Source organism: Mustela nivalis, assembly GCF_964662115.1.
Source record: "Mustela nivalis genome assembly, chromosome: 20".
In the NCBI taxonomy this organism is placed as follows: Eukaryota; Metazoa; Chordata; class Mammalia; order Carnivora; family Mustelidae; genus Mustela; species Mustela nivalis.
Genome location: NC_139039.1, coordinates 4,261,335 through 4,279,173, shown reverse-complemented (window position 1 = coordinate 4,279,173; position 17,839 = coordinate 4,261,335). Strand labels below are relative to the sequence as shown.

The 17,839-nt window shown below is 44.0% G+C and overlaps 1 protein-coding gene across 7 annotated transcripts in view; it reads right to left on the bottom strand.

The window, feature by feature from the left end:
- SLC20A2 (solute carrier family 20 member 2) overlaps positions 1–17,839 on the bottom strand; it is a 107,873-nt gene that overhangs the window by 23,091 nt on the left and 66,943 nt on the right. For 4 of the 7 annotated variants that reach the window (XM_082715165.1, XM_082715170.1, XM_082715167.1 and 1 more), the window contains exons 5-8: positions 15,969–16,065; positions 6,964–7,080; positions 2,478–2,681; positions 849–1,440 (exon numbers count right to left, since the gene is read on the bottom strand). In XM_082715165.1, the coding sequence (XP_082571291.1) occupies positions 849–1,440; positions 2,478–2,681; positions 6,964–7,080; positions 15,969–16,065 (1,010 nt within the window). The remainder of the gene's footprint in view (positions 1–848; positions 1,441–2,477; positions 2,682–6,963; positions 7,081–15,968; positions 16,066–17,839) is intronic. The other 3 variants (XM_082715168.1, XM_082715171.1, XM_082715169.1) reach the window with 1 other exon arrangement.

Genomic DNA, 17,839 nt, shown 5'->3' with positions numbered 1-17,839 from the left:
AATACAGTGACACGGCAACACCTACGTAACAGCGGGTGGAACCCGACATGACCATGTCTCTTGTCTGGGAGGACGACTTCTTCTAAAAAGAACAGACCCGGAACCGCACATGGTTAGGCAGTGTCTGAAAAGCCAGAGCTGTAGAATATACAAAACCATATATCTGGGCAATAAGAAATACAACAACAGCATGTTTTCCTGATTTGGAGAAAAACATTAGGCTTGATGATAATAATAGTAATGGAGAAAATACATAGATACTGACTATGTGAGAAGCACCGTCCTAAGCACATTAAATATAGCATCTCACTTAATCCTCCTAGAAACCCCATGAGGCTGGTACTAGTTTTCCTCCCATTTTACAGATTGGGACACTGAGGCTCCCAAACAAACACGTGGCTTGCCTAGGGCTTCCCAGCTCGTAAGAAGAGAATAGAGACTCTACGTAGTCCAGGCCTCCATGACCTGCTGACCTGATGGTCCACACTCTCCCTTCCATGGCCTCCTTGCTCTTCCTACAGTACCCTAGGTGCGCTCCTGCCTCAGGCCTTTTGCACCTGCTGTCCTGGAGCTTCTCTTGCACAGCTGCTCACACAGCTGGCTCCCTTAGCCCCTTCAGAGCTCACCCCGTGAGCCCTAACTTGAGTAGCCTCGCCAACACCACAGTCCCCAAGACGCTGCCATTCCCCTGCAGACCTGATTCTCCCCTTGGAGTCTACACTGTGAGCACACCACAGCTGCTGTCTGTCTGCTCCTGGTGACAGGGATCCCGGTCGGGTGTCCACACGGTGCCTGGTCCGCAGGCAGGCCCTCAGCACCATACCTGCCGAGGGAACGCATATACTTACCTCACATCATTGCCACCGTGAGCAAAGGATCCAAAACAGGCAGTGAGGACCTGCAGGAAATGGAACAGGAGGTGGACCTCGGCGGTGTCCTTCTCCTCCTTCTCCTCTTCCGCGGGGTCCTCCCGGGGCTGGTCAGGATCGGTCAGCTCAGAAGCCAGCTTCATTTCCACACCCCCCTCATCGGCCTCGATCTCGGCTTCTGCGACCGCGTTGCAGTAGCTCGAGTAGCTGTCGTAGCGAAGTCTCTTCTTGGAGTAGGACACGGCGTCGCCCACCAGCTTCTCGCTGTCCTCGGGCGCGGAAGACGAGTCGGCGGCTCTGAAGGTGCCGTGCACGGGCAGCCCGCAGATGGCGGCCGTGTAGCACGTGTAGCTGTTGTTGCGCCGCAGCAGCCTGTAGTTGTTGTCTGGGGCGGGCCTCTCCTCGGGGCCCCTGTCTGCGTGCATTCTGTGAAGCAGGTCCTTGTAGAGCCCCGAGTCCTTGTGCACCGTGTGGTACACGTGCCCGTCGCTCCGCGTGTGGCCATCGAAGCCAAAGGTGCCGTTGGAGATGGGTGATTTTGCGGAGCCATGGGTCATGGACAGTGCCCTTCCTGAAAAGGGTGAATGAGAGTCTCACTTTCTAGCCTTCTGAAGAGAAATTGTTTCTGAAAGGAAATATTACTCACTCCTCACAGTGGTTCTTTCTGGAAATTAAGGTTATGGGGTATTTTCCAATTTTTCCCCCATGCTTTCTTTTCCAAATTACTATAAAGAATGTGTAATACGGTTAAAATAGCAAAGGAAAGTTGGAAATGTACAAATGAATAATATGGCCTTTGAAAGTGATGCTATTTTTCTCCTAAAATATGTCTTCTAGAAATTACCACGACACTCTTTCCTGTTTCTAGTAACCAATAAAGGGATAATCCTTAAAGGAACTTGGGGAAACTTCATAGAGGAAGTTCACTGGGAGAGAGAAATTCTAGGTGCTCCTTAAAGGCCAATCATGACAGTCAGAGGCACTTATCTGTCAGATCAGTGGGACAAAACCCATTTGCTTTCTTTGGGCCAAGTCTGAGGGCGCACCTACAGGAAGCGAAAGCAGGTGCCAGGGTCCCACCTTGCAGGAAGGTGGGGAGCTGCCCAGACAGGTTTGGCAGAGGCTGGGGCTCACCCATCATTCTCCGCAAATGTTAGGAGACAAAAGAACCCCACTGCCACAGGACAATCTCGATGTTCTCTGAGGTTTCTGTGATTCTACAGTAGGACGATGTCTTTGGTTCCAATTTCAGCTTTCTCCTTGTGTCTTCCGGGAGGAAGGCACACTTAGTGAGCTGGAAGGGCCAATCTTTGGCAGCTAAGTGACTGCCCCACAGAGGATGTGCGTGCAGCTGGCCGAGCTGCATGGAGGCTGAGCTCGGCCAATGTGTGGGCTCCTCATGAGACTAGAAATAGTTCTTGGAAGAACATAACAGGCCCAGAGTGAGCCTGCTCTGTTGACTGCATGGTCTCCTGAGACAGCCTTAACACCTGGGTTCTCCCAAACCATGACACTGGGGAACACTTGTGTGCATGAAAACACGTTTATATCTCCCCCAGAACTGCTCTCTGCCACCAAGCAAACCCAAATCCTCTGCACACATCTTACCATAGGAGGCTCGGGGGTGGTTCCCCACTGATGTGCCTTCCGAGGTCCCAGCTGGCTCCCCCGCTGGCCCCGTGAGAGGGACGGTGCTGTCATCATTGGCCTTGGCACCTGGTAGCTCTTTAAATACCGGGGACTCTGCTTCCTGAATTTTCCCGAGGCTTTCATCAGACACTCGCGATAAAGCAGCTTCTTTTTGTAATTTGCCTAAAGAAAATATAGCCATAACTGAAAATGCTGAAACAGAGTTCTTGTTATTAAAAAATGAATATAAAGATGAATATTTGTCTTTATACTTTAGTACTACTTACTTGGGAAATGAAAAATATAGTTACAGCTAGATAGAAAAAAATAAAGTGGAGAGTTCAATTATCTGGGAAAACCGAGCCAGAAAATTCAGCTACTGAGTATAAGAGGGAGGCTCCAGCCTCAGTTCTCCCCTCCAAAACCAACAAATAGAGATGGCTAGATTCGGTCCCCACGGTCCTGTCCGGGGCCAGCATTCTGTAATCCTACAACCATCTGGAATGGTCTTCTGTGTTCTTAAACTAACCTCAAAATCACTCAAGTGTTTATCCTTTTTGTCTTCAGAGCTATTAGTTATAGTTTGTTTGGTTTTCTTCTATTCAATAAATTATTGGTCTCCGATTTCTTCAGGTCACCAAATCTTAGGAAACAAGTAAATCACCTTCCAAAAAGGAACAGAGAGATCCTACTTACTTTTAAAAATATTTTACTTTCAAAAAAAAGGAGAAGGGATTTTTTAAAAAGCTGCTCAAAAGTGCTGTAGCATTCTTTTTAATCAGATCTAATAAGTGGTGCGGCTGATTTAATGATCTCACTGCTTGTAAATTCTCCTGGGCAAATCTCTAAGCTCTTACCTACAAAACTAAAATGCAAGTATTTTCAGTTCCTCTGCTGGATACACCTACAGCATCTCCAGCCCCTCTCTCTATTAAGAGAGTTGGAAGAAACACACACAGATCTTCCAAAACGACACTTCTATTCTGTACTACAGGGAACGAAGAAAGGTACACACAGATCTCCTACCACAAGGCGCTTATAATAAAAATGAGAGAAGGTAATATTTGTAATGATAACAATAATAACTAAGCAAAATCGTTAATGCTTACATGAGACAGGTTTCATTATTTTCTGCTTTTTATTAATGAGCACACTGAGGTACAGAGATTAAGTCATTTGAGCAGAGTCACCCAGGTGGTAAATTGCAGGCAGTTTAGGGCTATGGTTCGTGTCCTTAATCACTAGTGTGTACTTAAAACAACCAAACAAGAAATATATACTGAAATAACAAAAGATGGCACTGACCAAAAAGAAAAAAAAAATTTCCTGGGAAGCCAGAATGGGGAGGAATGTCAGTTTCCTGCTGTTATATTAATAGCCTTAAGATGAAAAGTGAAGATTTTATAGTTTATTTGACAAGAATGTTCAGATAGTAGGAAAAGCCTTTAAACGTCAAAGCATTTAAGTATGGGGTTCAATCAGGCCAGTGGCATGTTTTAAGTGGCTCATTTTAGGCAGCAGCAGCTACTTATCCACCCATTACTGACGTGGCTTTACTACTGAGTCTGATGTTGGATGTATTAATTAATGTAGATCTTTTTTTTTTTTTTAAAGATTTTATTTATTTATTTGACAGAGAGAAATCACAAGTAGATGGAGAGGCAGGCAGAGAGAGAGAGAGAGAGGGAAGCAGGCTCCCTGCCGAGCAGAGAGCCCGATGCGGAACTCGATCCCAGGACCCTGAGATCATGACCTGAGCCGAAGGCAGCGGCTTAACCCACTGAGCCACCCAGGCGCCCATAATGTAGATCTTTTTTGTATTCGTTTTTAAATTTATGCAGTAAGACTTATGTGCATATATGTGAGTCCTTCCTGATTGTAAGACCTGTCTAGATCCATGTAGCCGTCACCACAAGCAGGACACAAGAGAGATTCCATCACCTCCCGAAGCTCCTCCGAGTAGTCAGACCCCCTGCCCAGCTCCTTGGCAACCACTGACTATGTCCCTACAGTTTTGCCTTTTTCAGAATGTCGTATAAATGAAACCACAACATTTGTGATTTTTATAAAAGTTTTAAAAAGGGAAAAAACTTTTGTGAGTGGATGAAACAAAGGGTTTTTAGATGTGACACCCAAAATACAACTTAGGAAAAAAAAAGAAATTGGTAAACTACACTTCGTGAAGATTAAAAACTGAGAAACACTATTAAAAGAATGAAAAGACAAGCTACAGATTGGGAGGAAGTTATTTGCAAATCCCCTGACAAAGGGCTTGTATTCAGAACATAGAGAGGGGGGCGCCTGGGTGGGTTAAAGTGGGTTAAAGCCTCTGCCTTCAGCTCTGGTCATGATCCCAGGGTTCTGGGATCAAGCCCCGCATTGGGCTCTCTGCTCAGCGGGGAGCCTGCTTCCCTTCCTCTCTTTCTGCCTGCCTCTGCCTACTTGTGATCTCTGTCAAACAAATAAATAAAATCTTAAAAAAAAAAACCAACAACATAGAAATCTGTGAAAAGAGCAGTTAAAAATGAGCAAAAAATAAGAACACACACTTCATCAGTAAAGCTAGATAAATGGCAAGTAAGTCCTGTTAGTCATCAAGGAAGTACAAATTAAAATCACAAGATATCTCTACACACTGATCTGGATGGCTCAAAATAATATGGACAAATTTTATGCATTTTATTTCTTTCCCTAAAAGTCTTCTCACTATTTTCATTTAAATCTATGATACACTTGGTTATTTATTTATTTATTTATTTATTTTTTACAGGTGTGAGGTTTAAGTCGAGGTTCTTTTTCTGCATACAGATGTCCAAATGTTCTAATACCATTTGTTGAAAGATGAGTCTCTCTCCACTGAGGTGCCTCTATACTTTGTTGAAAATCAATGTGCTGTATTTATGTGGGTCTATTTCTGGACTTTAGTTTGTTCTGTTAACGGGGGTATCTATTTTTTCACTAATACCACACAGTCTGGTTGCTTTATATGAATCCTATGAATCCTCCAACGTGTTCTTTTTCAAAATTGTTTTTGGCTATTCTAGTTCCTTTACCTTTCCATATAGATTTTAAAAGCACCTTGTCTAAATCTACAGAATATCTTGCTGGATTTTAATTTAAATTTTATTAAATCTAGGGAGCAATTTAACAAGAACTGACATCTTAACTCTTACAGGGTCTTCCAATTCATGAACATGGTATGTCTCCTCATTTGTTTTGCTCTTCTTTGAAAGATGGGTTTTCAAATTCTGGTATGTCCACACTGAAACACAACTGTAAGGCACACTCTGAGGCCAAAAGTAAATACTTCCTTTCTTTTGAGAGCCCTATAAGAGCATGTGGCCTCACGGCTTGCAATTATGTTGCTAGTGACAGAAAAACAACTCTGGCAACTTTCTGACCCATATTCTTCTTAAAAAAAAAAAAAAAAAGCATTTGTTGAGGTGTAATTTATACATAAAAAAATACATACATTTTAAGTGTATAGGCAGATGACCTATGATGAATGAGTACACCCTATAAACACTCCCCCAACTGGGACAGAGAACATTTCTATGACCCTGGAATGTTCCCATGTGTCCTTTTGCTATCAGTCTCCTGTAAACTCCCTACCACCTCCAGCACCCAGTGGTTTCTATCACTGTAGATTAGTTTTCTCTAGAATCATACAGTATGTACTCTTGTATCTGGCTTCTTCTACTCAAAGCAATGTGTATGAAATTCATTATGCTGTGGTAGTTCATTCTCTTTAGGGCTAAGGAGGTTTCCACTGGATGAACAGACCACAGTTTTGGTTATTCTTTCACCTATTTAGGAACACTGGGGCTGTTTCTCGTTTTTCCTGTTATGATAGAATGACTGTATACAAGCCTTTTTATGAATGTGTGTTTTCACTTTTCTTGGATAAATACCTAGGAGTGGAATTACTGGGTCATGTGGTAAATGTAAGCTTAACTTTACAGGAAACGTATTCTAACTTCCGGAGCGGGTGGACCATTTACATTTCACCGTGAGCGCACGAGAGTTCTAGTTATCCCACCTCTTCATCGACTTCGAAATAGTTCCTTCACTTTTAGCCTTTCCTGTGGGTGTGAACTGATATTTTATTATGGTGTTAATTTGCATTTTATATAATTTGATATTATATTATGGTGTTAAAATGCATTTCCCTGCATTTTCCCTAATGTTTTTCATCAGGCCGGTAGGACCTGACTAAACAGTTAACTTGTAGTTATCCGAGGCAACCAGGACCTTACTGCTCACTCAAGTCACAAGTTACCAAGAAAAAGCTTGAGGGGGAAAGTAGGCAGGAGCCAAGAGACAAGGATGGGGCATGTATCTCAGTGCTGTGTTCCAGAGTCAGCGACGCTTCCAGTTTCCTGTGTTAGTAAGGGTGATGGTGGATTATACCTGAAGCCCCAGGAACCAGGGATTTTGTGAGTGAGAGGAAGAAAAAAGCCCTTACCTGCTATTTTCCTCCGCATCCATGGACACACAAAGAGCCATACAAAAAGGGCGAACAGCAGCGCAACACCAAAGGAGATGAGTGCTATCGCCCACATGGGAAGGACCAGACCAAGCACTGGGAAGTAAAAAGGACAGTGGTGTTGTCAGTGGATACTATCTGAAAGGTCAAGCCTCATATCAACAAAACTTTACATTTCCTAAATCCAAAAAGAATCACCTGGACTTTGTATTTAATAAAACTCTAAACCAAAAAAAAAAAAAAAAAAAAAAAAAAAAAAAAATCTACAGTTTTGGCGGTAGGAAGGAGGGTTTGTGTTTAAGACACACTCCATCTTGTCACTATGTGGCTAAACTGTGTAGTAGTAAGCCAACTATTAACATTTTACCAAGGCGGCTCAAACAGTGGATTAAGTTGAAAAAAAGCCATTTACTCATTATCTCAGCACCGAGACTCTGGGGTGGGGTGGACAAACATGGCCAGGAAGGGACTCTGCCGTCTTCTGCCCGGCCGCCGGCCCCCTCCCAGGCAGTGAGGAGCCGAGGTCTGGGAGCCTCACAGCACATGGCTGCTGACTGCTGCCTGTCTGGGTTTCTGAGGAGTCAGCAGCCCTGCTTTATTTATTTATTTATTTTTTTAAATTTATTTTTATTGACAGAGACACGCACAGAGAGAGAGCTCAAGTAGGCAGAGCAGCAGGCAGAGAGAGAGGGGGAAGCAGGCTCTCCACTGAGCAGGGAGCCCGATGTGGGGCTCAATCCCAGGACTCCAGGATCATGACCTGAGGCAAAGGCAGTCGCCCAACCAACTGAGCCACCCAGGTGCCCCCCTGCTTTAAATGGCCAGGACACTCTGACCACATCCACAAACTTTTTCAAAGTCAGCTTGGAAACAAAAGTTTTTTTTCGAAAGACACTGACCTTCAAACTTAACTCTTCTTTGAAGTGTCAACTCATGGAATTACAACACAGAAAAACTTTTCATTAAAATTCAATAACGCGCACTAAGTTGCAATTACAATAGCCAATGAAAGGGGTGAAGGGCACATGGTTGAGGAATATCCCATTCTCCAGGCACTGTACCGTCTCCACAACTCATCACTCTGCATCTTGCACTCTTTGCTCACTGCTGGCACCAGGCAACGTGTCACCCGCGTTCCCAGGTTTCTACTTAAACAACACCCTTGCACAGGAACGAGCAGACGTGTACAATACTCCCGTGGCATTATGTGTAACAGTAAGAATGTGCAAGACAGTGAATATGTGCATCATTATGGAAACGTGAAATAAAAACGAGGCCGAGCTCTGTATACTGGTTAAGGAAGAGGCCCACGATCTAGTAAGGAAGAAAGGCCGCCTGGATGTATCTCATGATCCAATTCAGGATTAAAAGAGAAAACCCCATATTTATACTCTTCCCAGATGTACAAGCATGTAGAAAAAGTTCTGGAATGATACAAGGGCTCTTCCTGTAGAGAGAAAGGAAATTGGAGGGGGCTTTCACTTCTCACTACATATACATTTGTACTGTACTTGGACAACATGTAATAAGCATGTCACTTTTGTAAACTGTTAAATATGTTTTTAAAGTTTTAAAGGAATAAACTATTTAAAGCCTGGCTCTTTGCTCTTGGATTACATAAATCTTTCATGTTGCAGGCTTTGTTACACTGCTAACCATTTCATACATACAAAACCAGTCAATGTTATTCAATTAAGGTATCAGTAAACATTTTGGTAACTGTAAGAGGTAGAATGGGTAGTTAATACTGTGAGAGCCGTGATTAGCCTATATAAATAGGAAAAACAAAAAACCAGAATCACCTAGCTTAATTCTAGCTCAGGGATCACCGGTAGGAGTAAGGACACTCAGGAGCTCGACGATCCACTCCGAGCACTCACTCTGACGTCAGGAAGCTACGGACTAGGGCACGGGGGTGGGGGGGTTGGGGGAGAGGGCGCTGGGCCCTGTTAGCTGGCAGCCCAGCTCCTGCTCTGGTTCTGCCACTTGTAAAACCACTCAGGCTCCCCTCACTGGGCTGTACCCGTGGGCCTTGGCTTCCTGTCTTCTGCTTTACAACTTCACATCAGTATCTTAATACATGTGATAAAAAATCACGTCAAAGCTGGTTCTTGCCCAACTGAGTAGTAACTGTTAATCGGCAACATCGAACTGATAAACTAAGAACAGCACCAATCACTCTTATAGATTAAAAGGTTTTTTGTATTTTGGGTTTTTTTTTTGAGAGAGAGAGAAAAACCATGAGCAGTGCAGGGGTGGGAAGGGCAGAGGGAGAAGCAGACTCTCCGCTGAGCAGGGAGCCCGATGTGGGAATCAGTCTCAGGAACCTGGGATCATGACCCGGGCTGAAGGCAGATGCATAACTACCCAAGCCACACAGGGACACCAAGTATTTGGTTTTTGAAGAAGTTTTCTTTGTGCCTTCTACTTTAGTTGATAAAATTGTTAACTGTGCTACGTTTAGCTTCATTGTGTAAATCTGATGTAAGAGGGGCAAGTCCCTCTACTGTGGGAAAAGAGAATCTGGAGATATATATATCTTCATAGATTTTATATATTATCTACCTCTCTATGATCTATTTTATTTTTATTTATTTATTTTAAAGATTTTACTTATTTATTTGACAGACAGAGATCACAAGTAGGCAGAGAGGCAGGCAGAGAGAGAGAGGGGGGAAGCAGGCTCCCTGCTGAGCAGAGTGCCCGATGCAGGGCTCGATCCCAGGACCCTGAGATCATGACCTGAGTTGAAGGCAGAGGCTTAATCCACTGAGCCACCCAGGCGCCCCCTGTATAATCTATTTTAAATGAGTGAGCATGTTTGCTCTTGGGCACTATTTTTTTCCACCCATGCTGAGTACAACCACAATAAAAGCAGAGAAGGGCTGCTTTCTATGTTCCTTCCAAGCCCGTCTTCATGCTTTCTGCTGGGGTCCCATGGGAACCCTGAGGCATCAGGACCAACATCCAAAAAAGAGAAACTGAGGTTGATCCTTTGCCTTGACAAAAAGCCACACCACCACCTGCCCTTGGTAGCTCTATCATCACAATCTCTTTCGCCATCAGTTTGGCCTGGGTAGTGGCCAGAAAGCTCTGAGGTCACCCTAAGTCACGAGAAACTGGAAGGGAGAATAGCGGATAAACACATCACTGAGGGCAGAAGTGGAGGAGAGACAGTTAAAAAAAAACAAGGAAGAGAAAAACGGTGAAAGTCACTGATAACGAAAGCAGAAGGGAAAAGAATGGGGACAGAATTTGGATCTGACCAAACTATTCTAGCAATTTAGTAATGTACCAAGGCAGCAAACGAACACAAAGATTCACTTTATAAAAGCCATCACATAAGACATGCAAACAGACCGTTAACATCACATTGCTGTGATTGGTACTAAATATACAAAAGCAAGTTCATGCATAACAAACAACTAAGTACAAAAATTTGGTGTAGAAAGGCACTTGAATCAATGCACATCCGAGGCAAAACTTTTGACAAAACTACTTTGCCTTGTCTTCCTGTGAGGATCTCAAACTGCTTTCCAACATCACACCTTAAGTTGGCAATAAGACACAGGGTGCCTCATCACTCTATGGACACGGAGCAAACTGTTCCCTTCCCTCGGCCAGGAGTGGCCATGGGAGCCCACACGGACACCGACACCGGGGCCGTGAGGCCCAGCCCTCCAACCCCAGGCACGCAATGGCCGTGCATCTCTTTCTAGTTTCTCAATAGCTAAGACCAGATGACCAGGGATGCAGCTCTAACCTCGAACATCTTCACAGTTTGATCTCAAATCCCCCAAGGATCAGAATATGCAGGAGACTTTTCAGAAACACTATCTTCTGGGTTCATTACTTTGTTATCTGTCAGAATCTACAGAATAAAAGCAACTCCTATAAAACCAATAGGGCATTAACTATAAATTACTTCCCTTATGCCCCCACTTCTCAGCATCTTTCCACAGCCTTTCTTCTTCTCTAATTTTATAAATAATATATGATTACTATGAAAATATCAGTACAAAACTGCATAATATACAATTATAAAAATTCCTCATTCTAGAGAAATAATATCAACAATATTGTGTTTCTCTTTCCAGGTATTTTCCAAATATAAACATACAGTATAAAATGCTTGTGAGAATATTTTTCTTCCTTTGTTAAAAAAATGAACAGATATAGAATCAAACTGATATATTGTTCTGTGATTTCATTTCCCATATACAATACATTGTGGACATCTTTCCACAGTCTCTCTCTCTTTCTCTCTCTCTCTCTCTCTCTCTCACACACACACACACACACACTCACCCCTTTACCTCATGTGCAGATGCTGATGCTGCTGGGTAAGGGACCACACTTTGACCCAGAAGTTAAACACAACCGCTAGAGGTGAGCTTAGCCTATCAGCTCTGGCAGCCCAAAGTAGCATGCAATGAACTTCAGCGCTCATTCTTTCAAAACTGAACAAAACCAGGTCCCACAAAACTGAAGACTTTTTCATTACAAATAAACCTCAGGCCTTTATCCAACCCAAGTGAGCACTTTATTTCCTAAAGTTATTTTTGCTTCTTGCAAATTATTTTTTTAAGGACAAAAACACAGAGAATTTTTTAAAGTGCTCAGGCTTTGAAGTAGAAGAATGACTTTTTTTTTCTGAGAAAAGTTATGTCAAATGCAAAGTAAAACAAATCAAACTCAGCCCAAGATATAAACAACTTCAAAATAATTTAGAATGGAGGAGCAGAGAAATCAAAACACAGCACTAGAGCTCAACAGCCAGTGAGCCCCACTGAAGTTGTGTCCATGCGTAAAAATGCTATTTATCAAAAGTTCTTACGGATGAAACAGGGTAGGATTAATGTTGCTACTCATTTTTGTGATGGAATTTTGTTCCTTCCTTTTGCCTCTGAGGCAGCTACGTGTTGGACGGAAGGGAAGGGAAGTAGGAGGAATACATTCCAGACCAGCAGGAAGGCCGACAAATTTTGAAAGGAGACTGACTGAGTCACCGTGGAAGGGACCCTTCTCAGCTCAGCCTTATCACCAAATATGACACCACTGCTATCAGACAGAGTGGAGCACTAGACAATGGAAGTCTGGTTTGAAGGGCAAAAGTTAACCTTTGCTTAAATAAACAGAAGATCTGGACACACTTAATGGTATTCTACAAACATGCCCCAGGAACCAAAATATTAGCAAAGTCCTTTTCTGACTTAGTGGGGAAACAAAATTACCTTCTTTTTTCTCCTTCTCCTCTAGACAAGCCCTCCCCAATCCCCCCACCCCGGAAAACTTCAAGTAAGAAGCTTTCCAAACTGACAAGTGGGAAAAAAATAAAAAGATAGGATGACTCAGGATATGCTGGCAACTTGAGGCGGAAAAGATGAGCTACTTATGACTGATGGTCACAAAATGGGCTCTAAAACGTATTACGAGTCACTACGGGTCGGGCACTGTGTGCGCACCCTGCCTGCATTGTCTCAGATAATGTGGTGGCCTTTCGCGGAAGTCCTCCTGCTGTCCTCACTTTATTGTGACGCACAGAGGCTCAGAGGTGAGACATGACGTTCCTGACAGCACAGCTGCCCAACCAAAGTCCTTAATGTTAACCCCAGCAGGGCGAATACTATCTGGGCTTTCAAACAAGGAATGATCCGGGAGGTTCTTTTTTTTTTTTTTTTTTTTTTTAAAGATTTTATTTATTTATCAGAGAGAGAGATGGGGAGAGAGCGAGCACAGGCAGACAGAATGGCAGGCAGAGGCAGAGGGAGAAGCAGGCTCCCTGCTGAGCAAGGAGCCCGATGTGGGACTCGATCCCAGGACACTGGGATCATGACCTGAGCCGAAGGCAGCTGCTTAACCAACTGAGCCACTCAGGTGTCCCGATCCTGGAGGTTCTTGTACAGATGTTTTAATATCCCTAATTAAAAGAGGTAGTGGGGTGCCTGGGTGGCTCAGTGGGTTAAAGACTCTGTCTTAGGCTCAGGTCATGATCCCAGGGTCCTGGGATCGAGTCCCGCATTGGGCTCTCTGCTCAGCAGGGAACCTGTGTACCCCCCCTCCTTGCCTGCCTCTCTGCCTACTTGTGACCGCTCTCTCTGCCAAATAAATAAATAAATAAATAAATCTTTAAAAAAATAATAAAAGAGGTAGCTACTCTTTTTACAGTACCTGTATATTAAATATATACAAAAACATAGAACCAGTTTTCTAAATGTATTAGAAGCCTTTTTTTTTTGAAAGAGAAAGGGAGAGAGAGAGAGAGAGAGAGAGAGAGAGAGCGCGAGCAGGAGGAGAGGCAGAGGGAAAGAATCCTAAGCAGGTTTCATGCCCAGCACAGAGGCCACTGTGGGGCTCAATCTCACGACCCTGAGATCATGACCTGAGCCAAAATCAAGAGTTTTATACTTAACTGAATGAGCCACTCAGGTGACTGCACTGAAAGCCATTTGTAAAGAGAATGAAAAGAAGGGGAAGAATGTATGAAGGTTGGTGTATGTTTGTTTGCTTGTTTGAAGTAGGCTCCAAGGTTAGCACTGACTGTCATTAACGGTGACAGGAGGGACCAGGAACTGTGTAGCAGGTGTCTAACCCGTGTCACGTGTCAGTGTAACGTCATCACACAGAGCCCGGGGCTCGGGAGTAGGATTCTCTACTTCACTAGTTACATGCCCTTGGCGACTCAGCTCTGCCACGCTTCGCTTCCCTGTCTGCACTGCCAGGGGACCAAAAGGATTAATTCATGTGTGATTCAGCTCACTAAAACTCAGCATTTATATTCTTTCTTTCTTTCAGCCTCCTTGTGAAGTACTGATGTTATCCTTAGCATCTCATCCATCAAACAGTTCAGTTTTCTCTACAATATTTACTACTCCCCTCAGATGATTCTCTCAGCAAATCTGGAGTAAAACTGCAGCAAATGATGAGGAAACAGGAAAGAAGAGATGGAAAAAATTAGACCAAGTACAGAATAAGGCAAATTTTACTTAAAATCACACAGTTGACTTCTGACGTTCAGAAGAACCACCAGAACCAAGAAGCATAGAACGTAGAAAAAAACAAAATGCAGAAATAAAAATAATCATCCTCATTTATACCAATTCCCATTTCTGGGACTTGGTACTACAAAGGCATCCCGAGCCTCCCCTCAGTTCCCAAATCACTAAGCCGAGAGGTGGCTGTTCACACCGGCTGGGCTTTTTCTTCCACCACCTTGTGCTCTGGGAGCCGATATAAAAATTAAGAACAAGAGTCCCTGGAACACCTGGGTGGCTCAGTGGGTTAAGTCTCTGCCTTGGGCTCAGGTCATGATCTCAGGGTCCTGGGATCAAGCCCTGCATTGGGCTCTCTGCTCAGCAGGGAGCCTCCTTCACCCTCCCCCTCTGCCTACTTGTGATCTCTCTCTCTCTGTCAAATAAATAAATAAAATCCAAACAAAAACAAAAACAAAAACCAAGAGTCCCGAGGAGCGAGGAGATGGGATGCACACCACGGCTCCACGATGGCTCTTTCCCGTCCTGGTGCTCAGGGCCAGCTGAGGGCCGTGTGAACGCTTCGGGAGAGTCACACTTGGTGGTGGGATTAACTCTGGGGTGCAGAGCTGTGATCTCCCCACATCCAATTTTCTTATGTACTGAGAAGACAGTCTGTGACACACACCCTTCCCAGTCCATAAATTACAAAACGCCCGGGGCCACCAGGCTGCTCATATCTGAGGCTGGGGTTCCATCCCCCTCAGGCTCTCCTAGTCCCCATGAGCTTCGGCTTTGTGCTTTCCATATAACTTAAGGCAGCTGAGATGCTCTACCCCTGGGCTCCCACCCAAAGTCTGGAAGCCCTGATCGTGAGTATTTAAACCCTGAAGATTAACACTCTGAATGCTGCAGAGAGGCCAAATCAGAAAGTTATATGATGTTAACATTTATTCAGAAAAAGTTTCTTATGCGCAGTACTGAAGTACACACACATAACTATTTATGTCTGATAAAATAAAATCTGAGAAACACGGCTTTGATGACACTGAGTTTGAGGAATTCGTAAGGACATTCCCCCATTTTGGAAAAGGGTACTTCTCAACTGTTATGATGTGCTTAGGGGAAATTTTATCTTTTTGAACAGGAAGAGGGAGATTTTGGTCAGATATGGCCGATAACTGAATCTTATTCCATAAAGAATATTCACAAGAAGAAAAATAACACAAACTATCTGCTGACACCAGATATCCCCACAGTAACAGGTATATTTGGGATCTCGCTGTAGGAGGCCACCACAAAGAGCAGCGGGAGGAAACCTCTCTACTAAACCGTGTACAGAATGATTTCATTGGAATGCTCACCCATACTGAAATGTTTGCCAACAGGAACACCATTTATGTCTCTCTTGAGCCATCCAAAATGCCAAAGAAAACAACTTTTAACCCTACACCCCCCAAAGCCCCTAAAAACCTAATAAGAAGAACAAAAGCTGTCAGAATAGGAAGAAGTAATTCTGAAAATAAAATCACCACTGACTTCAGCATCTTAAAAAAGCAGAGGTGGGAAGGTGGCGTCCACTCACGGGATTCTTTGGTCAGACAAATGCCGGGCAGTTCGGCATTTGTGCCACAGGCCACGTCAGAGCTGCCTCTGCGTGTCACTGACATGTGGCCATTCACGTGCACCCCCCAAACGCCTCCGTGGCTCAGGGGAGGTGCTCAGTGTTAGACCCTGTGCTGAGACTTAGCATATGAAGGCTGCTGTGTTTCCACAGCAGGGCAAAAGGCAGAAGGAGGACTTCAAATTTCTTTTTTCACTTGAAAACCCGTTTGTTGCCTTTGTCCTTTGCATACTTCTTGAGTATTTAAAACAAGGACACGCATTTCCTCCTCCGTAATGAGCACGAAGGAGGTTTTTTACTGTCCGCCACCAATAGTGTGCCCAGTGAGACTGTGAAGTCTAACGCTACACACCTTTCCTGCCGGATTTAAGCTTCCGAGGAATTCTTACCTGGTGCTCCCGTGTACATGATGGAAAACACATTTATTGCTATTGTAGCTGCGTAGAACACTGGGAGTGCCCGCAGGCCATTGGGAACAGGGTCCTCCTGTATGATAATGAGATAAAGTGGAAGGTCAGGATTCAGGAAGCCTCTGGAGCAAACAAAGGTAAAATGACAGAAAACACTGTTACGAGAAAGGCTTTCAAACAGTGGTGTGGCCAGAATGGCAGGCCATGTCGCTGCCGTGTGACCTGTTGCACATCAGCCTGGGCCGTGTCTCCTACACAAATACTGTTTCAAAGAGCACTATTGTGGCCAGGAGACACACTGAAGCGCTAGAATCACATGAGCTGATGTCAGATTTAGAAACAGAGCAGAGCTGTGAGGTTAAGCCAGTCCCTGGGGACCGAAGCCCAGAGCTCAGCATCTGCTTCAAAACCGGTGGCGCTCACTCCTCCAGCTAAGTTCAGGTTTGGCCCTGAAAATCCGCTTGCAACCAATATCTTGAGGCTCAGCCCTCAGAGGAGGCTCTCAGAGAGCCAAGAGACTTAAACACCACTGCATTACTGGGAGACTTTACTTCACCCTATTACACAATACATTTTAGCTTGATTAAAATGTATAAGGCAAATATATTACCATGGGCTGTGATTTTTTAAGATCTTTTCAACTACGGAAAGTTAAAAAGAACTGGGGGTTCTTTGTCTAATAAAACATATTTTTACAACTTGAGGCTTTTGGTACATTCCCTAAATCTAATACTTTAACAAGAATAGTACTGCATATGTTTTACACTAAATAACATCTGAGAGAATATTTGAAATGGAGGGTTTTAAGAAGATCTACAGAACATATCAAAGCAAAAATATGGACTGGAGCACCTGGGTGGCTCAGCTGGTTAAGCATCTGCCTTAGGCTCAGGTCATGATATCAGGGTCCTGGGATCAAGTCCCAAGTCGGGCTCCCTGCTCAGTGGGGAGTCTGCTTCTCCCTCTGCCTGCTGCTCCCCCTGCTTGTACATTCTCTCTCTCTCTGACAAATAAATAAATAAATAGATAAATTTAAAAAAAAACAAAAAACATAGACTGGGAACTCCTCAGTACAGCACTGGCACGTTAGATGTCACTTAAATCATTCAAACAATGTCTAATTTCTAATAACCACATAAGACACTGGTGTTTATATGAATCTGCCACCTACGCATGATAAAAAGAAAATGAGATCTAAGAACTACTGTGGGCTATGGGAGTAAAGAGAAGTAGAGACTAAGATTCCTACTACCAAATGCAAACATGTATGGAAATCAGGTGTGTCTGCAGAACAGTACAACCCATTCAGAACCTATTCTGGAATGTCTCAAGTAGCCATCAGCACTTGTCAAGAGGCTTGAGTTGAATGGTAATGGGGTATAAGGACCAGTAAGAGCAGGTGTCGCAAGTGATTCAACTGCATGAGACTCATAGCCAGACCAGCAAACAGGAAGAAGCCAGGACCCAGGGCAGGAGCAAGGATGAGGTACAGTGCTCTTCTAACCTGTCACGTACCCTGTGACAAGAACCCAGGTCCCGCTATGAACGAAATGCTCGGGTGCTCAAATGCCTACTGCCCCTGGTTTCCAAAACGTTCTCTCAGGACGAGAGGTGCTGAACAAAGACACCCACCCGGAAACCTGGGAAGGTGTACAAGTGTTGAGTTTATGGTCTTTTTAATTGAATCACTTTATTTTTTCTCAAATAACTTATTCTTAAAACTCAAATGCCAATTGTCTCCAGACCGGTCTTCTCGCCTCCCTCCTGGCTCTCTCCCTCTCTCCTTTCTTTCCTTCCTTCCATCCGTCTATCCATCATCTGCTACTTATCTAAGCATCCGTCGTTCCCTC